At 37.6% G+C, this 20323-nt stretch overlaps 1 protein-coding gene across 4 annotated transcripts in view; it reads right to left on the reverse strand.

Annotated features, from left to right (window-relative positions):
- DYNC2LI1 (dynein cytoplasmic 2 light intermediate chain 1) overlaps positions 1-20323 on the reverse strand; it is a 55111-nt gene that overhangs the window by 13931 nt on the left and 20857 nt on the right. For 2 of the 4 annotated variants that reach the window (XM_040623522.1, XM_040623521.1), the window contains 7 exons: positions 19095-19281; positions 18077-18145; positions 17382-17459; positions 13560-13636; positions 12894-12964; positions 9480-9577; positions 8990-9082 (listed from right to left, as the gene is read on the reverse strand). In XM_040623522.1, the coding sequence (XP_040479456.1) occupies positions 8990-9082; positions 9480-9577; positions 12894-12964; positions 13560-13636; positions 17382-17459; positions 18077-18145; positions 19095-19281 (673 nt within the window). Of the gene's footprint in view, positions 1-1944; positions 2229-8989; positions 9083-9479; positions 9578-12893; positions 12965-13559; positions 13637-17381; positions 17460-18076; positions 18146-19094; positions 19282-20323 lie in introns of those variants that run through there. The other 2 variants (XM_008699812.2, XM_040623523.1) reach the window with 2 other exon arrangements.

Below are 20323 nucleotides of genomic sequence, written 5' to 3' on the forward strand. Positions count from 1 at the left end.
ATACCAGACAGACCTCAGGTAATGTTTTTAAAGATTAATTTGCTATTTTTCCACTTTTCACTTAGTTTACTATAAATCAAAAGTGAATGTTACTAGATAAATAGTATGCACTGAGAAATGACATCTTTAAGGCTAGAGAGCAGGGGTTATTTAAAGTCCATACAGAAAAGCTGTTCAACTGACACAGTATTTACACTAAGAACCACCAGGTTCCACACACGAAATTCAGGTTCTTGAATCATAACGAGAAAGGATGCTGATTAATACAAATAGATACTTGTATTACATATTTTTAGGGATGGAATGACGTATATAGATGATTAAAATGGGTTCTATACTAAATGACTGATTATCTTTCTGATTGATCTTCAGGTAATTCATGTACAAGTCTGAAAAGACATGTCTCAGTGTTACCATGGCAACTCTGAGGGAGACCATCTTAGTACATGAACTTGTTCAATTGCTGTGACCTAACTTGTAAAGAATGATAAATTATAGCATTTGAAATGTCTCATATTATAGCAGAAAAGATCATTTCATTAAGGAAACCACAGTAAAATTCTATTTCTTAGAATTGTATTTAAGGATCTGGAGACATTGGCAAATTACCAGAATAGTATTGTCAATTTTTATAAAAGGTCTCTGACACTGATGATTATGGTGTAATAGTTACATAATGCCTTACAGATTATATATGTCACATCAGTTATAGACAGTTCTGCAGATGATAATCTATTAAAGTAGTTCAAAGAGAGTCCCACAGGAACCTCTTTTGAAATCGCTGATTTCAACTTACTAAAGATATGGGTGTGCACTGTAAGTGGAAACATTTCTACTATTCATATGCAGATGAATTTCATTCTAGCTCAGAAACATTTGGAAAATTGACACAGCACGTGACTTCAAGCTATTAAATGTTAGTGATACCATCTTAGAAAAACACAATGACTTTCAACATGTGATAGTCTGTGTCTCAAGTCAAAAATGGACAGTGATGTGTAAGACAATCAAATTATGTAATAGAAATTTCTATTACTATTGTGGAATAGGCTGTTTCTTCCCAAGTCAGTGGATATTTCTGAGATTATAATGTTCACTATTAATTTAAAGGGTGCTCTTTCTCCACAGCACTTGGGCAGGATGCTTGTCTGCACCCAAGACTGAGGGTCTTTGGAAACATGCTGAAAATCCTGTTGTCAAGAGTGCTGGAACCACATGGACTGCAAGTAATTTATGAAGTCTTATTTCATTGCAGTGATCAGGTAGTTTGCTTTCCACTCAGATACCATTCATCAGTTTTGGTGTTCTTGGGGTTAGTAAGTGTGCTTATTTGAAGGTGGGTGCATGGTTTATTAGAGTGAACATATTTTGTAACGGAAATGGAAGAACACAGAGTAAGTGACTTTCTTGGTCAATGACAACAATTATGCTGACTCCAGATTGAATGTGGCTAGTAGGTACACAAATTCGTAGGATCGAGAAGGCTTCTTCAAAGCTATTTCCTTTTGGAAATGCTCTCTCAATAGTACTGATTCATGAAGTTTTGGCCTGCTTACTGATAGAATATATCCTTTAATTTACCTGTTTTTCAAAAAGTTAAACTCAAAATAAGTATGTCAGACTCATCACAGGTGCTGATTAAAAATGCAGATTACTCTACCCCATTCCAGACCCACTGATTCAGGATCTCCGGGTGTGGGGACTCAGGAATGTGCATTTTAAATAGGTTCATCACGTACTGCTTGTGCCTGTATTTTAGAGTCAAATGGTGGTACTTGTGCAAGTGACCCACCTGAGAACTCCTCTGAGAAGGAATCTAATATAAATGCTTAAACTCACACTCATAATTGTTAATAAAGGCTCTTACTTTCATAGTCCTGAAATGATACAAGCAGAAACTTGTAAATGCTGAACTGAGTATACACTAGTTAAACATATTAGAGAAAGGTAGAAGATTCTTTTTATTTTAAAAAATACTGCATGTAATTACACAACTTTTCCCCTTTTTAAAAGTATCCAGAGACTTGCACTAATACAAGAAATGCCACTTGTTCTTTAACAAATTACACATTTTAGCTTCCTTAAGTTATTACCATTATAGCTAATAAAATAAACTTACTTGTATTTGGGAAAGAATAAATAAATACATTATAGTTGAATTAGGTTCAAGAATCAAGCTCAATTTGTTTCCAAGACTTGGAAGAACTTCTTTTGTACTGTTCCAGTTCCTAAAACAAAAATGTGTTAAGAAAAAAAACTTTAAAAAATTAAATTGCTTTAGCATTTTTTTTTAGGTATGACAGTACATCCTTTATGGTATTATCATCTTCAGAATTTCTTGACAATTCTGTAAATTCTTAGGATTTATTTATTTATTTATTTTTAAGATTTATTTATTTATTTATTTGACAGAGATAGAGACAGCCAGCCAGAGAGGGAACACAAGCAGGGGGAGTGGGAGAGGAAGAAGCAGGCTCATAGTGGAGGAGCCTGACGTGGGGCTCGATCCCGGAACGCCGGGATCACGCCCTGAGCCGAAGGCAGACGCTTTAACCTCTGTGCCACCCAGGCGCCCCAGGATTTATTTTCTAGAAATGTAGAGTTTTCAAAGTTTCTGTGTAGCCTACGTAACAATTAGAGATGCTGTTATTAAAGATGAAGTTATATACTGCATATAAATTCTTTCAACCCTTAAAGTATGACAAATGCATTTATTTAAAAGTGATCTTATTTTTGTTTCCTGTTCAACTCTTGCCAAAACTGGGTTGAAGTTGTCAAATTACCAATATTTAAAATGTATATATTCTTATGACCCAGTGATTTTGTGCCTTTCAAAATGTGTCTCACAGAATAAGAGCATAAGAATCTAAATAGAAGGATATTCACTGCACTGTGTACACTGGGGCACAACTGGAAACAACTTAGCTGTCTCCCAGTAAGGATGTTATTAAAGACATCAGCACTCATTCACATGGGGCTTCATGGGCAGCCAGCAAAAATACCAGCAGTCATGTGTGCCACGTGAAAAAAGCAAATAGATGGGAGAGAGGATGGAGTAGCTCCACTTTCTATTTTATATACTTCTGTATCTTTTGAGCGTTTTTTTTTTCAAAAGAGTATATGTTACTTTTACAATTCATAAAATAAATTCTAGTGTGGGTGGAAACCCTGCATGAGATGATTCATATGCAAAGGGATTATCAAAGGGGATTGCCTCCTGGCTTCTTACTTGTTGTTCAGTGTCTTAATAACTGTACAAAGTATATTATTTCAGATAAGCAGAAAGTGGTTACTCTGCAGGATAAGGCAATCACTGTTCTTTGGCTAACATAATTGAAGTTCATAGTTGCTATGAAAAGCAAATTTCATTCTCGTTTTCAGAAAAATTGCAGATTGTCTCTTTTACACCTATACTCAACTTATTTAAATTTAAATGTTAAAAGTTTTAAAGCTGAAGACAGACTTCGGAAGAGTTTTTATATAAAAACTCCAAAATGGTCTTTGTAGCTTGGTTTGTTTTTTTAAAATGAAGTTAATTCAGTTCACCAGTCATCTACCACATATGGTTTCAAAGACTGTTAACTTATGAATTAAATATGGAATAAACAGGTAATCAATCAGTTATCTTGCTTTTAGTTGGAAGCACTGTATTATTTTTACCGATGGTAAGAGTGAGGACATTGCTTTGAGATTCTTTGCTAAAAGTATCTATCTCCCTTCTGCAGAGAGCAAACAGAGAAGAACAGGGCTGGTCACACAGGCCATGTCACACAGAATGAGTGGTGTGATACAGAACTCACCATGTCCACTAGACCTTCACTACTCCTGTCATGGGAAGTCAAAATAATATGATACTCTAAAAGACGAGCAGTAAGAGGATTTTCTTTACACTGCAGTTCTTCGTGGCTGCTTTAGAGAGCCATTTTAAAAGTGAATGCAAAACTCAGAAAGGTTTCTACCTTGCCTCTTAAGAACGTCTAAAGTTTTCAACCATAAGTGGACCACAGTCTTAAAATGCTTGAAACAGCATCTTCAATAATGGATAGTTAAGAACCTTTTCCCCTAAACATGTAAATCAGTGTGCATTGTGTGTTTCAATTATAGGCTTAGGGATTATAGACAAGTTGATTTTTGAAAACGGATTCAAAATAGGTATGTGTGGCTGGCCAAGAAGACCTTAAAAATATTGTTTACCCAAATTTTTTCCTTGTTCTTTTTTATTTTTCCCCTTAATTTGGCAATAAAAATAAAAGAGGTAGAAGGGTTCAGCAAGTGCTTTCTATATGTATGCCCCCTTAAACTCAGGAATACTTTAAAACTAGAGGGATTTTTACATTATGGAAGCAACCCAAGTGTCCATCTATAGATGGAGAGATAAAGAAGAGGTGGTATACACAATGAAATATTACTCAGCCATAAAAAGAATGAGATCTTGCCATTTACAACAACATGGATGGATCTAGAGGGTATTATGCTAAGTGAAATAAGTCAAATATAATTACCATATGATTTCACGCCTATGTGGAATTTAAGAAACAAACGAGCAAAGGAAAAAAGAAACAAAAAACAGCTTTAGAGAACTGATAGTCACCAGAGGGGAGGTGGGTGGGAGGATGGGTAAAAGAGGTGATGGGGATTAAGAGTACATTTATCATGATGAGCACTGAGTAATGTATAGAATTGGTGAACTGCCATGTTGTACACCTGAAACTAACATAACACTGTTAACTACGCTGGAATTTTTTTTTTTTTTAAAGAATAAAACCTAGAGGGCTTTTAAAAATTAGCAAAAACTGAGGAAGTATTTTTTTTTAATTTAAATTCAATTAACATATAATGTATTATTTGTTTCAGGGGTACAGGTCTGTGATTCATCAGTCTTATATAATACCAAGTGCTCAACACATACCTTCCCCAATGTCCATCACCCAGTTACCCCATCCCTCCACTCTCCTCCCCTCCAGCAACCCTTAGTTTGTTTCCTATGATTAAGAGTCTCTTATTGGTTTGTCTCCCTTTGGTTTCATCTTGTTTCATTTTTTTCCTCTTTCCCTATGATCCTCTGCCTTGTTTCTTAAATTCCATATATCAGTGAGATCATATGATAATTGTCTTTCTCTGACTTATTTCGCTTAGCATAATATCCTCTAGTTCCAACCACATCATTGCAAATGGCAAGATTTCATTTTCTGATGGCTGCATAAAATTCCATTGTATAAATATACCACTTGTTCTTTATCCATTCATCCGTCAGTGGACATCTGGGCTTTTCCCATAGTTTGGCTATTGTGGACATTGCTGCTATAAACGTTGGGGTGCAGGTGCCCCTTCGGATCACTACATTTGTATCTTTGGGGTAAATACCCAGTAGGGCAATTGCTGGGTCGCAGGGTAGCTCTATTTTCAACTTTCTGAGGAACCTCCACACTGTTTTCCAGAGTAGCTGCACCAGCATGCTTTCCCACCAGTGGTGTAAGAGGGTTCTCCTTTCTCCCATCCTTGCCAACATCTGTTTTCTGACTTGTCCATTTTAGCCATTCTGACCAGTGTGAGGTGGTATCTCATTGTAGTTTTGATTTGTATTTTCCTGATGCCGAGTGACGTTGAGCATTTTTCCATGTGTCTGTTGGCCATTTGGATGTCGTCTTTGCAGAAATATCTGTTCATGTCTTCTGCCCATTTCCTGATTGGATTATTTGTTCTTTGGGTGTTGAGTTTGGTAAGTTCTTTATAGATTTTGGATACTAGCCCTTTTATCTGATATTTGCAAATATCTTCTCCCATTCTGTCAGTTGTCTTTTGGTTTTGTTGACTGTTTCCTTTGCTGTGCAAAAGCTTTTTATTTTGATGAAGTCCCAATAGTTCATTTTTGCCTTTGTTTCCCTTGCCTTTGGAGACATGTCTAGCAAGAAGTTGCTGCGGCTGAGGTCACAGAGGTTGCTGCCTGTGTTCTCCTCTAGGATTTTGATGGATTCCTGTCTCATATTTAGGTCTTTCATTCATTTTGAATCTATTTTTGTGTATGGTATAAGAAAGTGGTCCAGTTTCATTCTTCTGCACATGGCTGTCCAATTTTCCCAATACCATTTGTTGAAGAGACTCTTTTTTCCATTAGATATTCTTTCCTGCTTTGTTGAAGATTAGTTGACCATAGAGTCGAGGGCCCATTCTGGGTTCTCTATTCTGTTCCATTGATCTGTGTGTTTGTGCCAGTACCATACTGTCTTGATGATTACAGCTTTGTAATAGAGCTTGAAGTCCAGAATTGTGATGCCACCACTTTTGGTTTTCTGGTTCAACGTTCCTTTGGCTATTCGGGGTCTTTTCTGGTTCCATACAAATTTTAAGATTATTCCAGTTTTGTAAAAAAAAAAAAAAAGTTGATGGTATTTTGATACCTGAATGTATAGATTGCTCTAGGTAGCACAGACATTTTAACAATATTTGTTCTTCCAAAGCATGAGAATGGAACATTTTTCCATTTCTTTGCGTCTTCCTCAATTTCTTACATGAGTGTTCTACAGTTTTCTGAGTACAGATCCTTTGCCTCTTTGGTTAGATTTATTCCTAGGTATCTTACGGTTTTGGGTGCAATTATAAATGGGATCAACTCCTTAATTTCTCTTTCTTCTGTCTTGTTGGTGTATAGAAATGCAATTGATCTTGTATCCTGCCACTTTGCTGAATTCCTGTATGAGTTCTAGCAATTTTGGGGTGGAGTCTTTTGGGTTTTCCACATAGAGTATAAAGATTAGAGCAAGTATCAATGAAATAGAAACCAAAAGAACAGTAGTAGAACAGATCAACGAAACTAGGAGCTGGTTTTTTTTAAAGAATTAATAAGACTGATAAAACCCTGCCAGACTTATCAAAAAGAAAAGAGAAAGGACCCAAATAAAATCATGAATGATAAAGAGGAGAGATCACAACCAACACTGAAGAAATACAAACAATTCTAAGAACATACTATGAGCAACTATAAGCCAACAAATTAGGTAATCTGGAAGAAACGGATGCATACCTAGAGATGTATAAACTACCAAAACTGAACCAGGAAGAAATAGAAAACCTGAACAGACCCATAACCAGTAAGGAAATTGAAGCAGTAATCAAAAATCTCCCAACAAACAAGAGCCCAGGGCCAGATGGCTTCCCAGGAGAATTCTATTTAAAGAAGAATTAATACCTAATTCTTTCAAAGCTGTTTCAAAAAATCGAAATGGAAGGAAAACTTCCAAACTCGTTCTGAGAGGCCGGCATTACCTTGGTCCCAAAACCAAAGATCCCATCAAAAAGGAGAATTACAGACCAATATCTTTGATGAACATGGATGCAGAAATTCTCACCAAAATACTAGTCCATAGGATCCAACAGTACATTAAATGGATTATTCACCATGACCGAATGGGATTTATTCCTGCGCTGCAAGGGTGTTTCAACACCCATCATCAGCCTTCAGCTCAGGTCATCCCAGGACCCCAGCCCCGCTGGGTTCCCTGCTCAGCGGGGAAGAGGGGAGTCCGTTTCTCCCTCTTCCTCTAACCCCGCTCATGCTCACTCTCTTTGAGTCTCTCAAAGAAATAAAAAGATAAACAGGCAATGTGAAAAGCTATAGCCAACTGGCTAGATTTTCACGTAATGCAGATGAATTCTTTCATAGGCTGTGTTAATAGTGAAGAATGACAGGTATTGTGGGGCTGTTTTCCAGTTCCACTCCAAATTCCTACAGTTTTAGGTCGGTTAGGGAAGATGAATTTGAATGTGAAAATTTATGATGCTGAAAAATACCCCAGCCCTTTCATACCACCTGTGTATGTAAGTGTAATAAAAGGGGTCACTATGCAGTATAAACAGATAATCTTATCAACAACAGCAATTAGTCATTGACTCAGAGATGGCTTCCAACTAATCTTTAGCTAAGCTGCACACGTAGTAAAGGTTATGTGAGGCCATCTGACTGTTGCTACAACACACCTCTCACTTTGCTACGGCAACAAAACCCTCTAAATATTCATGACCTAGTTTTCAAAAGTCTTCTGGACTATGTTTAAATAGGATGTTTTGCTTTCTTATTCTAGGGCCCCTGCAGGTGAAAGCCTAGTGCTGAAAGAAATACCCTGGTCACTGCTCCTGTGGACGGCTGTATTCAGGTGACTTTTGCAACAGTTTGACAGCCCAAGTGACACAGCTCTACAAATCCCACCTGAGAGGTTGTCAGGGCATTCAGTTTATAATGCTTGCTGATGTAAATTTCGGTTCCACACAATGTCTCATTTTAGAGATCTGAGAAAATTTTAAGTATCGGGTCATGATGAATTTGCCAGCTTTTGCATTCTTACATCAGACTTTCATATCACAAATGGCGCTAGCTAGGGATATGTGGAACACAGTCTCCATTTTTAACTACTTCCCTGAGAGATCCTGTGTTTGTGTGCTTTCAGACGGGGTAGTCCCGAATTTTTCTGGTACAAGAAAAGTTTTAGGTATGTCTGAATATTTTTTTTGAGTTGTTAGGAAGTTTTTTATAAATGAATATTCTAACAAAAAACAAAACCATTTAAATAGTCCCACAAACAAAAGAATATTCTGAAAGTGTCTCCCCAGCAGCAAGGTAAGAATCACTACCCATCTTCAACATAAAGTAAACTAGAAAACCCAAAGAGGATATGTGAACATTAGGTCATCTCTGAGTGGTGGAATGATTTAAATTCCTTCTTTATATACACCAGATCTTTTTTTATATAGTGAAGATGTACTATTTCAATTATTTTATATTTTAAGATATTATTTTTAAGTAATCTCTATACCCAGCATGGAGCTCGAACTCATGACCCCAAACATCAAGAGTTGCACGTTCTACCGACTGAGCCAGCCAGGAGCCCCTTCAATAATTTTAAGTGTAAAAAAAATAGAGAAAAATCTATGGAATTCTTGAGGTATTCTGTGATAAAACTCAAGATGAGATAAAATAAATGTTGAGGATTCTTACCTGATCCTTCTGAGTTCTCATTTCATCAACTTCCCTTTCAGCATACTGAGGGTCTCTTGCAGGGTCCTTGGTATCTTTTAGTGTGTTCATACTCTGAAATGACAATTCTTAAAGTCATTTCATGCCCATACCCCCGAACTGTCAACGACTACCATCTGCCTCAACCAAGCTCTATGGTCTTTTGAGGTTTTATCATCACTGCTGAGGCCCATTTCAAATTCCACCATGCCCTCTCCCTCCCTCTCCTTCCAGCTGCTGTCTCTTCGTTCTCCAGCAGCCTGGGAGCTGAATTTGAAAGTGGACCAAGAGCTGTGTCTTGCTCATCTTTTAAATCCCACAGTGCCTTGTGTACAGATTTTTGGCACATATTTGATTTTCGAGCATGTAAGAGCAGAAAACAAAGTAATCCTAATAGACTCATTGGAACATTTCCCAATCACTGTTGAATAATGCAAAATATTCTTGCTTTAAAAGAATTAGAAATCTTTACCTTTGGTGGAAAGACTCTTTCATACACTTTTTTCCACAGCTCCATTGGTGAACGGGCATGAAGTTTTCCAATGTCATTATCAGGTACAGGAGGAGATCCTAAAATTGGAAGTTGTACATCAAATGACTGCACTGATTAAAACCTGACAAACTACCAATAAAACAGATGACACTTAGAAAAATACAAATCCTAGATCACTCCTTTCCCTTCTCCCTAATATAGCCGCTCTTAAAATTTACCCCAGCCCAGAATAGCAAGGCCACAGATTCTAGCACCAGAGAAAGAGGAGACAGGGTAATGAGTCAATTGTGATTCTCTTTCCCCATACTTCCATTGCCACCTGGTGAAAACAGCAAGTTTGATATTCTCATGTGTTTGTGAATTTGTAAGGAAACACTCATGTGCTATTCACTAGAGTGCAAATTGGGACAACTAATTCAGAGGGTAATTTGGCACTACTAACTGCCATGCAAATATGGAAAAAGGTTATACGCTATTACCCAGAAACCCCAGTTTTTGGTGTTTAACCTAGAAACACCTGCACACAGGTATTAATGACTTCACACTGCAGCATCATTTGTATTAGTGAAAAATTGGCCACAACCAAACTGTCCATCAGTAATGGTATAGTGAACTACATTACAATGCACAGCCATGCTCTGTAACCCTACAGCAGTCAAAATACCCAGTAGACCTAGCTGCAGCACTAATATGGAAAAACAGCACATTGAGTAGAAAGGGAAACTTTCAAAATGATCACTATAGAATGTACAATTATATTCAAACAAGTAGTTTTTTCTGTATCACATTCACATATATACAGAAAATAGTCTGGAAGTATACATACCAAACTTGATCCTTATATGTACTATTTTAACATTTTATAATGAGAATGTCTATGTACTGACTATAATTTGAAAATTTGAAAAAATGTTGCCACTTCTTGGCAATTGTCAGTCTATAATCTGAGATTTCTCATTCTTTCTATTCTAGTATTTACAACGATCTTTCAGGAACTCCTTACCACTTTGGTGGGAAAGACAGTGATGCAATCCACCAATCTTATTCAGCTTTTCCAAGTTTTTTACTTGTCCTCATTTGTGTGTGTATGTGTGTGTGTGTGTATTAAGTTCTATAGAATTTTATCACCTTTGTAGGTAAATGTATCCACCACCACAGTCTGCAGAGTGCCATTGTCTCAAGTATCCCTTGCGTTGCCCTTTTATACCCACAGCACGCTTCCCAATCTCTTCTCCTACCTCCCCGCCACAGTCCTGTCCCTGACCCCCTGATAACCATTAATCTTTCCTCCACTTCTAAAATATTTTCATCACAAAAATTTTACATGAGTAGAATCATATTTTATATAACCTTTTCTGATTGGCTTTTTTTCACTCAGTATAATTCCCTGGTGATTCAGCCAAGTTACTGTGTGTATCAATAGTTTGCTCCTTTTTATTGCTGAGGAGTATTCTATGGTATGGGTATACCATACCACAGAACAGTTTTAAACAGCATCTGGTTGTTTCTAGTTTGGGGCAACTACAAATGACGCCACCACGAACATTTGTGTACAGATTTTTATGTGAACATAAGTTTTAATTTCTCTGAGATAAATGACCAATAATGCAATTTCTAGGTCTTATGGTATTACATGTTTAGTTTTTTTTTTTTTTTTTTAAGATTTTATTTATTTATTTGACAGAGACAGCCAGCGAGAGAGGGAACACAAGCAGGGGGAGCGGGAGAGGAAGAAGCAGGCTCATAGCAGAAGAGCCTGATGTGGGACTCGATCCCATAACGCCGGGATCACGCCCTGAGCCGAAGGCAGACGCTTAACCGCTGTGCCACCCAGGCGCCCCTACATGTTTAGTTTTATAAAAAACTGTCGAACTGTCTTAAATAGTGGCTGTGTTATTTTACATTCCTACCAGCAATGTTTGAGTATCCAGCTTCCCCATATTCTTGCCAGCATTTGGTGGTGTCACTATTTTTTGTTGGCTATTCTGATGAGCTCACTGTGGTTTCAATTTGCATATTCCTAATGATTAAAGATATTAAAATGTCTTTGCATATGCTTATTTGCCATTTGTAGGTCCTCTGGTGAAATGTCTGCTCATGTCCTTTGCCTATTTTTTAATTGGATTTTGTTTTTACTGTTCTTTATATATTTTAGATAATAGTCCTTTGTCAGATATGCAGTTGAAAATATTTTCTCCCAGCATGTAGCATGTCTTTTTATCCTTTTCAAATGGACTTTCAAGAGCAAAAGTTTTTAATTTTGATGAGGTCTAAGCTCCATGATTTTTATATTCAGTAATTCTCATTCCTTTTTTGACCTCCAGCTACTTACAGGGGCATTATCTATCAGTACATGCACTGATTCTCATAGCTAATGAAATTAAGTATTAATTATAAAAACCAGTCTTTGTGGGGCGCCTGGGTAGCGCAGTGGTTAAGCATCTGCCTTCGGCTCAGGGCGTGATCCCAGCGTTCTGGGTTCGAGCCCTACATCAGGCTCCTCCACTAAGAGCCTGCTTCTTCCTCTCCCACTCCCCCTGCTTGTGTTCCCTCTCTTGCTGGCTGTCTCTCTCTGTCAAATAAATAAAATCTTTAAAAAAAAAACAAAAAACAGTCTTTGTGATGACTCATTAACCACCTCTAGCCTTTTCATTCCAATTCAATCTATAATCTCATTACAAAGATCTACATTTGAAGTCCAGTCAACTTTAGCATGTAACAGTGACGATGGATGGGAAATAAAAAAGAAAACTATCTACTAGAGCGTTAAAACCAAACTATGTCAGCCCCTGAGTAGACAGAGTTGCTAGGCCCCAACATCCACAATGAAAGTAGTTTCTGTGAGAAGATAAGGAGCTTGATTATAGAAATCCTTAAAATTCTTTTTGCTTCCACAAGCCTAAAATGTCCATAAGTTTAGGAAATACATTCCATTTTCTGAAGCAAACTATTTTCATAATGAAGAATTAAAGCATACATAATTAGTACAACTGTTCTTTTTTGGTTTATTCCATCACTTGAATCTCGTATTTTTCATCACTGCCCATAATATATAGCTTTCACTTTCCTGACCACTCTGTGCTTCTGGTTTTCTTCTAAACCCAACAAGCTAAAATTTAAAAAGTACCTGGAAATCAGTGAGGGAAAGGAAATACATGCAAAAGTTTTTAGTGACATAGAGATCCGAAATCAGTCTCTTATGCGGCAACATTCCTTCCATCACAAATATGTCAGTATGATGCATGTTGCATCAACACTGTGTATACAAATGCATAAATAACAGCGATCATAATGAAATCAGAAATGGTGGTATGTTGGAGATGAAGTGAACACGGGGTGGGATGAAATCAATAAGCAATTAAAAGACCGAACAATCTTAATAAGTTCACCAACCTATTTGACTTAAAGAATCCAATCCTGCTGTGATAAACAGTGGTTTATTCTGATCCACACATATTGATTTGCTACACGGATAAGAAGAAGAAAGAGTCTAATTTAGTTTAGCAATCGAATATCCTGCCATGCCCTACTATAAATACAAGAGCCAAGTTTTACATCTAGCCACTGGTGAGAGAACACTGTCCCCAAATGAATGAGTGAATATTTAAGCTTTTTAAAAAATTAAAGTCTGGCATTAATAAAGTTTTATAGGGAAAAAATGACAGACCCAAATTACCTTAAATGAAAACCGAGAAAAGTAGCAAGGTTAAGAAAAATATACGTACTACAATTATCAATTCAATTTTTAATCAATATAAGAAAATGATAATACAGGGAAAGCTACTAAAACGAGAAGTCAAATCAGTGAAATAGCTGTACTAGTAGCATTATTTTATTCTAGTCTCAAAAATTAAGAATTATATAACATTTTAGTTACAAAATTTGAGAAATATTTAAATAATACAAGAAACAGGAAATAATATGAAATTATTTCTCTAAGAATAGCCATCTGGGGGCACTTTCTTATGAAGAAATAATAATGAGATGAGAACAATAATCAGATGAGATTATTATTGGCAAAAAAATTAAAAAGATACAAAAAGTATAGTTTAACAGTACCTTTTGTCAATGCCAAATGCTAACTGGTTGATAACTCCACGTATTTTTAGTAAAAGAGCTTCTGATTTACTGGTAAACTAAAAAAATAAAATCAGGAGAATAAATTACATGCTCTGCTTTCAAAATCACAGAAATAGGTAAAATAAATATGGCTTTGAACAAGTACAAGTTGCAGACAATTATTTGCCCAACACACACTTGTGTTTTTGCAGACAAAAACCTGAATAAAGGAAAATAAATCTCAATAAATTTGTTTTAACTCATCCTTCAAACTTCATGAGAGCACGATACTGAAGGGACAGGTGTGTATGCAAAAATCCTTTCAGCTACTCCCACATATGGATCATAGTTATTTTCCAAATGCAGTCTGGTCGGTAGAAGATAGGAGCTATATATCATAAATAACTTTTCCAGCCATGGGCATATTGGTGTCTTCCAGGAAGCCAGGACAGAAGCTACGGACTAGTCCAGCAATACTGATACTCGTTAAAAAGATCTTTTAACTTCTCTTCAGAATTGCCCTTGAGCTTGCGAGGTAAGCTACTGAACATTCTCAGTGGTGGCATGTAACTAGGGTGACCATAAGCAGAACACTTCAGAGAATGAAAAGGGGTGGGTACTATTAATAATTAAGCTGAGGCCGTAGGTGAACGAGGACATGTGGTTACCCTACAAATTTTTTAAGACTAGATTTGATTTTTGGAAGTACCAAAAGTTACTCAGCCAAATCAGAATGGCTAAGGTGTATGAAAGTGGGAAAAACAACCTTGAAACAATATGAAAAGTAATTTTATAAGGCAAAGAAGTCAATTTTCAGGATAAGATTCATTCTGGACTAAGGACAGGCTCCCAGGCGAAGTATTTACTCATGTGAATATAGAAAATTTAATACACTGACTTCAAAATTGAAACAATTTTAACACTTTGTTTGAAGAAGTTTAAAAATACAAAAAAACTAGCTGAAATTTTAAAACACAACTTCATTACTATTATTATTTATGTTCCTATGTGGAAAGGAAAATACCTCATCACAAATGTATCTCATAGAAGGGCTGGGAGAACATGAGAAATTTTCTGACTCCCCCCCTCCCCCAATCTGTTGCATCAATTGCCTTAAAACATTCTCCACAAATAGCTGTAGAGCTTCTGCTTGGATATACCCAACGGAAACTCATTATCTCCCAAAGCAAGTAATTCCATTTTTAGATAATGGTAGTATTAGGAAGTTCTTTCTTATTTTGAGCTAAATGTTCTGATTCCTTGTTTTGTTTTGTTTTTTTTAAAGATTTTATTTATTTATTTGACAGAGATAGAGACGGCCAGCGAGAGAGGGAACACAAGCAGGGGGAGTGGGAGAGGAAGAAACAGGCTCCCAGCAGAGGAGCCCGATGTGGGGCTCGATCCCAGAACACCAGGATCACACCCTAAGCCTAACGCAGATGCTTAACAACTGAGCCACCCAGGCGCCCCCCCTACTGATTCCTTGTTCTTGACTCTAAGAGAGCAAAGAATATCTAATACCTAATCCTTTTTCCATGGAACAGTCCTTCAAATATTTAAAGAACATTATCACATTCTAGATGATAGAACATAATTTTATACTCCTCCTCATAAATCACATTTTCAAGTCTCATACCATCCTGGCAGCTCTCCATTGAATCTGGTCCTACTTATCAGTGTTTTTCTTTTTTTTTTTTTTTTTCAAGATTTTATTTATATGACAGAGAGAGCACAAGCAGGGAGAGCGGCAGGCAGAGGGAGAGGGAGAAGCAGGCTTCCCCACGGAGCAGGGAGCCCAACGTGGGGCTTGATCTCAGGACCCTGGGATCGTGACCTGAACAGAAGGCAGATGCTTAACTAACTGAGCCACCCAGGCACCTCTATCAATGTTTTTCTATTTTTATTTTTATTAACTTTATTAGATAGCTCATAATAGTGAATCCATTTTTTTTTTAATTTTTTTAAAAAAGATTTTATTTATTTGACAGAGAGGCAGCGAGAGAGGGAACATAACCAGGGGGAGTGGGAGAGGGAGAAGCAGGCTTCCCGCTGAGCAGGGAGCCTGATGTGGGGCTCGATCCCAGAACGCTGGGATCATGACCTGAGCCGAAGGCAGACGCTTAACGACTGAGCCACCCAGGTGCCCCTAAATCCATTTTCTTGACCGAATTAAAAAGGATCAACTAAAGGGCTAAAAAAACAAACAAACAAACCACAAAAACTGTTGAGTATCCATCAGTCTTGTCAAGCAGCCCTGAACTGTCTCTCTCAAATGAGGGGCAGGGGAAGACCGGAAGTGAAATGGCAAGACAGGGCTCTGTAACTCTGACTACTCTCTTCTTGGTCTGAGAAGCTAGACAAGCTTTATGGTTCTCCTGGCTGTCCCGAAGGGCTCCTCTAACCCAACTTCTCATCCTTCTAGCTTGCTGAAAGCTGAGATGAAGCCTTTCTCAAAGCCATTCCCTAGAAGACCCTGATCTTGTAGGACATTCTAGACCTGCTGGGGCCTGGGCTGATCTAAATATGCACACATAAGACCAGACTAGACTCTGATCAACAAACATGATCTGTTCCTAAAGAAAGTTGGGATTTCCCTCAGCTAAGTAACCGGCTCTAACTGTGGGGCTTTCTCTTGCGGTAAAAATAAACTACGAGATCCATGGTCTTTGCTTCTGTACCCTGGATACATGCATTTTAAACTCCCCATATCTTTTTGAAACAGTAAAAAGAATATTTCCAAAGCACTCAATTTAATATATAAGCAGAGAAAGTATAAACACAAAAGGTACTGATTTTTAGAAAAATACACAATGCAATTTATTTGGAATATTCAGAAGTACAAGAATTTTAAATACAGATCATATTCACCACTTTTCGTCATAGCATCCCAGCCATGGAGGCCAGGACAGCGCTGTGTCCAGCGTCCTCCAAGCACTTTCATACACCAGGAAAAAGAAACCATTCAAATGGGAAGATCATCTTTCTTTTAAATAAAAGTGCTTTTATATTTTATTGCATTAAAGAATATCCTTTATCCTTTGTTCCTGCCGTGGAAGGTAAGGATAGCCGTTATTATAATAAGCAACATTTCCTAAGGAACACTTTGTTTCGGGCCCTGTGGTGAGCACATCACCTCACTCTCTCCCTTAGCCTCACGACGACCCTATGACGGCGGCACTGGTTTTGTCCATTTTACCCTGGAGAAGACCGGAGCCAGAGTGAGATGACATGGCCTGTCTGAGATCACACATCGGGTAAATGGTTGTCCTGAGATTCAAACCCAGGCAGCAGGACTCTCAAGTTCATGGTTTTAACCCCTACAACAGGTTGTTTTTTTTTTTAATTTAAAAAAAGAACATATTGTTAAAGGTTTTTTTCCCCCCTTTTCTCTTAAGAGAAGACATATTCTAATTCTTAAGGGGAAACTAAAAGTGAATAAATTATTAGCCAGTTTATCTCTTTAAGGCTGATTGGGATTTGGGGGTGCCCGGGTGGCTCAGTAAGCTGAGCATCTGACTCTTGATTTCGGCTCAGGTCATGATCTCAAGGTCATGAGATCGAGCCCCAAGTCAGGCTCCACGCTTGGCAGGGAATCGGACATAATCAATGGCTCTGAAGACACGGTCAGCCACCTAGCAGAGTATGTTCTAGAAATACATTATCAAACACTCTGTAACAAGAGGATTTGGGGGCAGTAGGAAAGGGAAGGAGGGGATTATGTGTACTAGTAAAAACATTAGTATGTATAACCGTGCATCAAATTGCTGATCTTTCTAAATGGGGTGCTGTCCACTCAAGCCAAAGGACAGGAACCGTACGAACCATTAATGATGCTCCATAATAGTGCGCGACGAACCGAAGGGTCTTGCACATAACCTTTCTCTTCTCAGAGTCAAAATCCTGAAGAAATATGTTTTTAAAAAGAAAAAACAAGTTGAGAAAATTAAATATCTGTAGCAGGAAGGTGCAAATTACTAAGTGTAGAAATACGTGATTTCTTTTTTTTTTTGAACATCCCCTGAGGAGTGGGATTCCATTACCTTGTTACTTGTTTCTGCAGAGAGTTGAACAGTAGCTGCAGCCTTCTAGAACCACAGCTATCAGATCTTTTCCTGTTTAAACACTTAGCTCAACAGAATTTAGATATGAGCACACATTTTATCGTGTGGAATACCCCAGGGATTCTCTGACAAGCAAAGATAAGAAGAAACCAATTTTCTACTTTCTTCAATTTAAAAGTTGGGAAGTCAGTCCTATCCCTCCGTGGCTGGGTGAAAGATTCACTTCCTAAACCACCTTATCCCCATTCGGCTGTCTTTATCCCACTCCACTACATGCATTGTTCTTTACGTATTTTCTCTTTCCCCACTATGTCTTCTTTCCAAAATCTTTAAGATGTGTGACTCCTTGACCTCTCCCTCCCAGTCATTTTTCTCATTTCAGTATTATTTTTGTTCCTCTCCCATAAAGCCTGGGTATGCATAACAACCACCTTAACTAGAAGTGGAAAAGCTTACCTGAAAAATATCGTATTTACTTCCAATTATGACCAGAGGTATTAGAAATGGGTCGACTAATTCACGATCCTGTTAACATATTTCATTGATTTATTATTATAATAGTTTAGTACTATGGATTCAGCAAACTCTATTTACTTCTAAAAATATATTGTTAGTCTTCTCATAGATGCTGACTTTGTTGGCTTGATGTAGAGGTTGTCCCAATATTTAACTTTCACTTACTAAGTTATATTTCTCAAGTATAAAACTAGAAATGGCAATTCCCTAAATTATCATGATATTTATTTACTTGTTATGTTCTGTCCTAGTTTCTTAAGTAACACGTCATCTGTCTGTTTTTCTTATTTACTACTTGGTATTATCTTTGGTGGCAACAGCATTCACGCTGCACAAATGGAAACCATAAACAACCAGTTTCATCCTGATATTCCCCACGTAAAACACGTTCCCATAAAGCCTGAGCAACGTAAGAGACGGCCGCAGGTTTTCTAGAAAATGATATTCATGGTTGTATTTAAAGACTTGTGTTACCATCCCTGCAACTTTATAATTTAATTAGTTGTCAGATGATGAAAAGATACTGAATATGTGACAGGTACAGTGACCGTAAAATACAGAGTGACAATGAAGCCCGTGAAACTCTACTCACTGCTTAAATTGGTAGCTTCATCTGCTCTTTGCCAGGTGACTTTTGTACAGTCTGGTTCTTTATCTTCATTTTACAGAGATTATAAAATCAATATCAAACTACTACTTCAAAACTCTATTTCTTTTGATTGTATAATATGCCGTAACAGTCCCAGTGGATGTCTAACAAGAAGACATGAGAAATCTTTTTCCTTGTTTTGCTCTCACTGAGGTTTTATTAAATTGCTATAATTTTCCAGTGAGCAAGTTCATCAACATCAAATGAATTTCAAATCATGCATAAAAATCTAAGGAAGTTGTTTGTGATGTTATCTTTCACTATGTAACGGGCCTAAGGGTTTCGGGAATAATCCCAATTGCAACTCACCGGATGGTCCTTCTGCATATTACTCCATATCTTCTGTCTCATTTCAGAAACTGCTTTAGAATTTGTCTTCCCCAGTTTCATTATCATTTTATCTATATGGCTTTTTGTGGCTTGCAACAGATTTTCCATGGTGGGCCAAAGATCATTAGGTTTTGAAAGATCCAAAACAAGAACAATAGAAAATGTCCTAAAAAAATAAAAACATCTCTTAAAAAGACTCAAAATAATTACTATTTTGCAACCTTATTATACTGAAATTTATTATCTAAGAATAACACTATAGCTTAAGAATAAGATAAAACATAGCACTTTTCTAAGACAAAACACATACACACACACCGCCCAAAGTTATCTTATTTATCCCAGCGCTTTTCTCTAGTGATATTTAAGTGTTACAACCAATAATGGCACTGAAGATTTTGTTTGTACTAATAATAATCCAGTTCAAATAATCTGCAAGCAATCAGGTCCAACAGTGTGATGATTTAATCCAATTTTACTGTGTCCTCCAGAGAAGAGAAGCGAAAAGAATGAGAGCACAGCAACAACACAATTAAGTGAAGGAGAACAGATGCACCGCTGGCCCCAGGCAGGGCACTACCTTGTTTATTTAATCTTTGCAACAACCCTTCCTGGATGTTACGATGCCCGTCTTACAGAACTAGTAAGTTCTACAGCTGTAGAGCCAGAGCCACACGTCCTTCTGCTCTACCCCGGGGCCTCCCGGAAAGCGCACCCCTGACCACTACACACACCACTGCCACGGCCACAGGAATGTGTACTTTGTGTCAAACAGAAACCAAACTCTGCAACAACAAGCCAACTGAAAAACCGGCAAAGGCCTCCAACAGACATTTCCCCAAAGAAGATGGACACGTGACCATTAACATATGAAAACATGCCCACTATCCCTAATCCTTACAGAAATGCAAAGGATACCACAAAGAGCTGTCCCTGCACACTCAGGATAGCTCTGATGAAACAAAAACCGGACAAACACACCAAGAACAAGTGTCGGTAAGGAAACGGAGAAACTGGAACCCTTGCTGGTGAGAATGTAAAATGTGAGACTCCTACGCGCCAGTCAGCTGCTTCCTCAAAGACGTAAACAGAGAATCACCACAGGATCCAGCAATCGCACTTCCCAGAGTACTTGAAATCAGGGGCTCGAATAAGTGTCTATACACCAACACTCATAGCAGCTCCATTTACAACAGCCAGAAGGGGGA

The sequence above is a fragment of the Ursus maritimus genome, unplaced genomic scaffold, assembly GCF_017311325.1.
Source record: "Ursus maritimus isolate PB19 unplaced genomic scaffold, ASM1731132v1 scaffold_6, whole genome shotgun sequence".
Taxonomy (NCBI): domain Eukaryota; kingdom Metazoa; phylum Chordata; class Mammalia; order Carnivora; family Ursidae; genus Ursus; species Ursus maritimus.